The sequence below is a fragment of the Lycium barbarum genome, chromosome 1, assembly GCF_019175385.1.
Source record: "Lycium barbarum isolate Lr01 chromosome 1, ASM1917538v2, whole genome shotgun sequence".
Lineage (NCBI taxonomy): Eukaryota > Viridiplantae > Streptophyta > Magnoliopsida > Solanales > Solanaceae > Lycium > Lycium barbarum.
The window spans coordinates 15,005,689-15,013,538 of record NC_083337.1 but is presented as its reverse complement, the minus strand read 5'-3'; the positions used below and the strand labels follow the sequence as shown (position 1 = coordinate 15,013,538).

At 36.8% G+C, this 7,850-nt stretch overlaps 1 protein-coding gene and 1 pseudogene across 1 annotated transcript; one reads left to right on the top strand and one right to left on the bottom strand.

Annotated features, from left to right (window-relative positions):
• Positions 1 to 1,616, top strand: part of LOC132632321 (indole-3-acetic acid-amido synthetase GH3.6-like) — a 3,508-nt pseudogene extending 1,892 nt beyond the window's left edge.
• Positions 1,617 to 1,694: 78 nt separating this feature from the next.
• LOC132632314 (cytochrome b561 and DOMON domain-containing protein At3g61750-like) lies at positions 1,695 to 6,845 on the bottom strand. Its single transcript, XM_060348194.1, has 5 exons — positions 6,493 to 6,845; positions 4,951 to 5,347; positions 3,699 to 3,991; positions 2,671 to 2,958; positions 1,695 to 2,105 (listed from the first exon to the last, which is right to left on the bottom strand). Exons 1-4 carry the CDS (start codon positions 6,694 to 6,696, stop codon positions 2,692 to 2,694), a joined length of 1,161 nt encoding a protein of 386 aa, XP_060204177.1. The 5' UTR covers positions 6,697 to 6,845; the 3' UTR covers positions 1,695 to 2,105; positions 2,671 to 2,691.
• Between the last annotated feature and the right edge of the window lie 1,005 nt (positions 6,846 to 7,850).

The window sequence follows — 7,850 nt, the reverse complement described above, 5'->3', positions numbered from 1 at the left end:
ATGCATTTCATGTTCATAAAATCTGAAGCCAAGACCCCAGGAGGATTACTAGCTCGCCCCGGTTTAACTAGTATTTACAAGAGTCGTCATTTCATCAACAGTCGTCTGTCGCCCTACGGGAACTATACGAGTCCAACTGAAGCCATTCTCTGCCTAGACTCTTATCAAAGCATGTACTCCCAAATGCTTTGTGGCCTCTGCCAAAACAGAGAAGTCGTCCGTGTTGGTGCTGTGTATGCATCTGCCTTCATCCGTGCCATGCGATTCTTGGAGGACCACTGGTCTCTGCTTAGTAACGATATCCGAACAGGAACTGTTAATGCAAAAATTACTGATCCTTCGGTGAGAGAGGCAGTGATGAAAATCCTCAAGCCTGACTCGGAGTTGGCTGATTTCATCGAGGCTGAATGCAGCAAGGAGTCATGGAGAGGGATCATCACTAGGCTATGGCCTAATACCAAGCACGTGGAAGTCATCGTGACGGGAACCATGTCACAATATATAGCAACACTCAATTATTATAGCGACACCCTCCCTCTTGTCAGTGCTATGTACACATCCTCGGAGTGCCCGTTTGGTATCGACTTGAACCCCCTTTGTAAGCCTACTGAAGTCTCTTACACACTCATTCCCACCATGGGCTATTTTGAGTTCATACCAATTCACAGAAACAATGAAGTCGTCGATTCTATCTCCACATCCAGGCCGCTTAATGAGAAAGACGAACCACAATTGGTCGATTTAGTTGATGTCAAGATTTGCCAGGAGTACGAGCTCGTTGTCACCACATATGCTGGTAATTTTCAAGTGCCAAATGATATGCTGTTCGACACATTTATTTTTTCCATTTATCTTTCCAATATGTCTGCTAATTCTTATATTTTCTTGAATGTATTGTTTCAGGACTCTATAGGTACAGGGTGGGCGATGTGCTTCGGGTTGCTGGATACAAGACAAGGCACCTCAATTCAACTTTATATGCCTGGAAAATGTAATCTTGAGCATTGATACTGACAAGACTGATGAATTTGAGCTACAAAATGCAGTAAAAAATGCAGCAAGCAATCTGATGCCATTCGATACTCGTATAACTGAGTACACCAGCTATGCCGATACTTCCACCATTCCAGGCCATTATGTCCTATTCTGGGAGCTGAGCATGAACGGCTCTGCCCCTATTCCTCCTTTGGTCTTTGAAGACTGTTGCCTCACCATTGAAGAATCTCTGAATAGCGTCTACCGCCAAGGCCGTGAGTGTGACAAATCCATCGGGCCTTTGGAAATTAGGATAGTGGAAACAGATACTTTTGACAAGCTCATGGACTATTGTTCCATTAACTTAGGTGCTTCGATAAACCAATACAAGACGCCCCGGTGCGTGAAATTTGCACCGCTCGTCGAGCTATTAAATTCGAGGGTCGTGTCGAGCTACTTCAGTCCCATGTGTGCAAAATGGGTTGTCGGAAGCAAACAATGGAATAACATGAGTTGAACTATCTCTGGATACCTACAGACAGTACCGAAGGCAGGATTTTCACCAAGAGGATTCATCATCTACTGTATATACCTAAAAAGAAAGAGTTTGACCTTGTATCTACCGTGTGATTTTTCTAGCATGCCTACAGGTTCGGTACCCGTTTTGAAACCTGGCTAATCCAGATTCGTATCGGAAACATGATATCTTATGTAACAACTAAACATGAAGTCTTATGTAACAACTCTGACGAGTAACAAGGAAAAATACACATGGATCATTTCATACAGCTTTGCATTTAATCTCCACAAACCACTATTCACTCCAAACAAAATTGTCATTACATTTAACCCTTCAAGGGCACTGAAAGTAAAATACAAAAGGGAAGGTTCACTTCTTTCTTGTTCATAATGAAAATTTGACAGAACTAAAAAGGTATATGATCACAGTTCTGGGAATTAGCTTTGATCCTTGGACGCAACGTGGAAAATCTTCTAGGAAGCACATCTCGAGTCTAAATTCATCGATGAAAACATATTTACGGAGAGTTCAGCAAGGAGAACTCTAGTAGTGGAAGAAACTTGATCCAAAAATGATTTGGCAAGCAAAATCTAGCATCAATCTCGTTCACCTTATTTGCACAAATTCAGAGAATTGTAGTCAAAGATATCAGCGTAAATAGAAATGAAAATGTTAGTGAAAAATAAAAGAATCAATAAAACCAAAAACAAAACATTTTTCTACCATCAAACAAAAAAATAATGAATTGAATTCAAGAAGCAAAAGAACCCGCAAGTCAAGAAGAAAGAGAGTGGATCAGATATAGAAAACAATGGAAAATAGGGCCCTGTTCTCTTAAAACATCAAAACGATCTTGAAAAAGTTACGCAAAATCAGACACAAAGAAGGGTAAAAAGAAAAAACAGTGCAAAAGCAACACGGAAGCAGAACTAGATTAGTTGTTGAAAAGATGTTTGCCTTTTCAATTGAGATTGAACGATGCTTTGAACCAAAGAATGATCGAGAATATCAAGGTATATTGTCTCCTACTTTGACTGATAAATCCAACCAAAATTATTATATCGTCAATGCAAAGGAGAGAATATATATATATAATTACACACACACACACTAGCAATTCTAGACATAACGTCTGCTATTAAACAGAAAGGAGAATGGTATACTAGCATTATTACCATTTATACTTTGATATCCTTCTAAGTTGAATTCATGGGATAGGATGTTGGCTCATCCAGCTTCTTCAGCCTCAACAGCGTTTCAAGAACGATACACACCAGCATTACTGAACCAAGAAGGAATCCGTAACCTATTTTCCAGCTTTGTCCTGCACCTGCATAATGCATTCCCAATACTATGTTCACAGCTGCAAAGAAGAGGGCAATCCTCCCCACCCAACCATGATACAAATTCCATAACTTGCGGTATTTGCTGTCTCTATCTGGCCGTAGAAAGAATGCCAACACCTGCATTTATATAAGCGACTGCCATTGTTATTCACTGTGTTCTTATCCAGAATTTGTAATGCTTAAACAGAAACAAAACTGTTAACGTTAAAACAGTAATATTAAACATAAACCAAAACAATAGCATTTAAACCAAAATTTAATTACAAGCCACAGAATTTATTGTATGTCCTTAAGGAATTTAAGCCCTCACAATATCCTAGGTATAAGTTATCTCCTCCCAGGATACGAAATACCTCCACCGAAATAGTTGTACCTCAAAGTCCAGCAGTGTTGGGACACAAAGGCTGGAGCAAATCACATGACACTGTTTTTTTTATACAGTGCAGAGAAAAGAGAAGAAGAAGAATTCGAAATCTATGTAAAAATATGAGGCAAGGTCTCAGAATATAACCACAAATTATAGGTGTTGTAATCAAAAGGTTCAACTCAATCTGATGCCTTTTTGAAAATAACTAATGGTGCCTTTATGGCAAAAACCACTAATGGAAAATAAAAATCACTTCATTTCTCAATTCACATCACCGCAAAATCCAACAAGAAATACGTGACATCAAAAACTTTTGTAGAAAGAAGAAAAGATCACTGAATGTAATCATGTTAGTGAAACAACAGCTAAATCTTTTGAATGGAGAAAGTTTCTAACCCATAATATACATTAGGAATAGGATCACCTCTGTAATAAGTTTAAACAAGCTTTTCAGAAATCAAATTTTCTCTGAATCGGTTAAGAGACAAACCTGAAGAATGCTAAGCACAAGAATGAGAATGCCAACGCCTTGATGTGCAGGAATATGGACCTGCAGCTTGTTGTGGAGTTGAACTCCAAGAACCACTCCTGCGAGTCCTAATATGAATCCTATGAACTGAGCAGATACGTGAAAGTAATACCATGATTTTTGGCTCTTTAAGTATCTCGCAAAAATCGCTCCAAGGGGAGAGAATAGTCCCCATCCCAATATACCCAATACTCCATGAGTCTTTTTCGAGCTAGTGTAGTCATTAAGTCCAGTCGAAACATCAAATGAAGTACCTGAAGAGAAGAGAAAATTTGCTCAATTAAAGAAGTCAATATCTTACAAGTTATACAGACTGCATCTAGAAAAAGAGAGGATAAAGATAACATGTATATACTAAGGTCAATACAAAAACGGCTCGAATGATACAATTCCTCCATCAACCTAGAAAGAAAGGGCTGATCTCGTAGTTCTTGGTCTTTGAAGATGGGTTGTTAGGTGAGGATGATTCCTATAATACATTACTCCAATAGAGTCTAATGGAATGTCAAAATGAAGATATTTTTATTTTGTTCAAAACGTGTTGCAGAACGGTTATGGTCATCTGTTCGATTCCAATAGCCGGTTTTTGCAATTTTTTTTTTTATTCCTTCTTTTAGATGATTGATATTGTTCCTTTGAAATCAAATTAAAGTAGCGTCTTCCTCCTTTTCCAAAAGCTATCAATTTATTATGGTGAGATCCAATGTAGATCCAACTTTTGATTCACTAGCGGGATTAGGCGGTCCGAGGGGGACCACCACGGCTCCTCTTTTATCGAGAATCCATACATCCCTTATCAGTATATATTTCGTCGACCAAATCTTCCTCACATCTTTGCTAAAAGAATTTCTTTTGTAATTCCTTTACATAAGGATCCAGAAAATACCAGATCGCCGCCTACACAAGCAAATTGTTGATAAAACTCCAAAATGGCATTTTTCTTTTGACCTGAATCAATTAAATGAAAAGCAAATTGAAGCCATCATAAAGACAACTCATTAAGTGCAATTTTCCTCCTTGAAGAAATTTGATCAGTGCAGAGGCGGATCCAGGATTTAAACTCTATGGGCTAAATCCGCCACTGGATCAGTGACATCAATCAACTGATGCAGGCAAAAAGCATGTTAAAATTTAGTATACAGATTGAACAGCGTACAGTTATTAAGAACGACAAATGAACATTTGAATAAGGAGATTAATAAAACGAACAAACCTGAAGAGAAGTCGAACAGTATGGTTGTTTTGTCATCATGTACAGTAAGGTGGTGGTGATGAGGATATTTGGTTGCAAATGCAAGTAAGATCGGTTGGTTTTTGAGACGATTCGGATACTTCAACTGGAAGGCCAAGTATATCGTGGCGCCTTGAAGATAAATGAGGGGTGGAACGCTTGTCAGTGGCAGCTCGCCTTTCTCTGGTTTAATTTTTGAGGGTGTTAAGCCCTCAACATAATATTGTTTGATTTTTCCCTGTCCTGAAGGATTCACCCAACCAACCATACAGCTCGAATTGATCATTTTTCCATCTCGCGAGAATCCCATTCCAACCCATCCAGTTGTGTACACAGTTGATAATACAATTGTGACAACGTTGTCTTTAGTCTGTGAGTACTGTAACAAGGAATTAAGGCAAAAGTTATTTTGTGCTATTAATTTAGTATGATAAACTATGAACTACCAAATTAAACTTTGTATTCTATTGTGATCGCTCGACTTTTGTTGTAGTGTGCGCCATGAAAGTACTCGAAGTACATCAATTCCTTTAAATGTATACCTCCTTCAACCCGATCTCGCTTAAAAAAGAGAACTTTAAACAATTACATCCTCAAGGGCCTCTATTCCTGACATGAAAGGATGCTTTGTCATTAGATAGTGTTGTAATCTTTTATAACACCCCCTGCCCCACAATGTTGGACCCTCGCCTTGCTTTCTATTCATACGTGGTCTTGACTTGAAGGCCTTTTTTTACGAGGTAAATTCAAAAATCAACCAAAGAAACATGCATAGTGACTAGCGGCCTACCTCTCGAATCTCGCCCGTCTGGTTTATTTCTTAGGTCATCAGGATTGTCTAAAATTTGTAATCAGAAACAAGTCACATTTAGGAATTGATTGAATATTGCACAACAAAAGAGGATATTGCTGCAAGGAGAGTGTGTAACTTGAACAAATTAACAAAAGAAAACTTTTGCATAAGAGAGCTATTGTGGTAGTTTTCAAGAAACTACATGGCATGTTGCTGAAAATACAAATGATAACTACACATTTGAGGATTCGTTTTCCCTATATCTTGGTTTCTTGGAAGACTATAAGTTTTATGTACTCAGGACCTAAAAATATTTATACAATCAGATCACTTAAAAGTAATTACAGCTAAATGTCTTTCCTAACCAATTAACCGTTACTGATAACCTGATAAAAGTAGTAGCTTGTATGCTATTATAAGTTAAACGATTAGCCTGTTTGGCCAAACTTATGGGAAGCCAAAATTGCTTAATATTTTTCCAAAAATGTTTATTTTAGAAAGTTGATGTGTTTGACTAAATATTTAGAGAAAAAATAAGTATTTTTGAGTAGTAACAAATACTATTTTTTAAAAAGTTATTTTTTCCCGAAAGCATTTTTGAAACATTGATCAAACACAAAGTATAGCTTCGCAACTTTTCAAAATAAGCAGATTTAAGAAGATTGACCAAACAGGCTGACATTGCACTGGTAGTATTACTTAAATTCCTCTCAAAATAATTTAGAACTTACACGTAGCAGGAAAGAATTCCAAACAGGTCGACAGACCACATTTTCCAAACCACCATAAGGAGGAGGAAGAACTTGTGCAAGATTTACACTACAAAGTGCTTTAGCATCTTCATCAACCGCCATTACCATCCGTTTATCATCTCTTTCCAAAAAGTTTAACATGATAAACAATGACATCACCAGGAATCTTGAAACCATAGCCATGTTTTCCTAAGAATATCAAAACTTCAAAACAGGGAAAGTTTGGGCTATAGTGAACAAAAGATAATGAGGAAATGAAGTATTGGTAGAGAGGTTTAGGTGAAAAAAAAAATGTTTTCTTGGAGTTGAAGGACGAGTGATTGAAGATGGGGGGGTGGGGTGGGGTGGTTGTTGAAGGTGGCTGGTGATCACCATCATTACTCCTCGCTCCGTCTCAATTTATGTAAAATTTTGAGAGTTAAATTTCTAAATTTTGATCGAGTATTCGGACACAGAAGCTTTAAGTTTTTTGTGATAAAATTTATATATTTGGAATTTTTTTTAGAAGGTACTACTCCCTCCATTTCAATTTATGTCAACTTATTTTTCTTTTTTAATCTGTGTTAAAAAGAATGACTTTTTTTCACATTTGGAAATAATTCACATTTATACAGTGATTTATAGCCGCACAAGATATATATGCCCCATTTTACATCATAAGTTCCAAAGTCTTTTCTTTTTTCTTAAATTTTATTTTCAATTAAATAGATTCATATAAATTGAAATGGAGGAATATAAACCACAAGAATTAACAAATTAAAATATTTAAAAGACATATAAATAAACTTTCGGTCAAAGACAAACTTAATTGAATCTCGCAATTTCAATTGTGCCACATAAATTGAAAGGGAGAGAATATTACTTTCTTCCCGCCACATTCTTTAACCAATGGCAATAATATAGATAATCTAAAAAGATCGTTGGAATGTCTATCATGACAAAAACCTGTTAACATGAATTAGATTAGGATTGGATATGTTTGTCTCTAAAAGAGGTTTTGCTTGAAAATGTATCAACAAGGGAATATTTAAGGTGAACTGTCATTGAAGATTTTAAAAATTAAATTTAAGAGAGAGAGAACCTAAAAGAAGAGACGAGGGGGGGAGGGGCGAGGATGGGATATGGTTGAGTGAGAGGAAAGGAGAGGAAAAGCTATAAAAAAAAAAAAATATCCGCGTAGGAGTAGAATATATAGAACAGGGAGAAGATTAAGAGCATATTTGGATGGGCTTAAAATAAGCGGCTTATAAATAAATAAAAAAAAGTTGGGGTAGACTAACTTATTTTTTTTGGCTTACAAACTGTTTTCAGCTTATAAGCTGCTTTATATAAGCTAA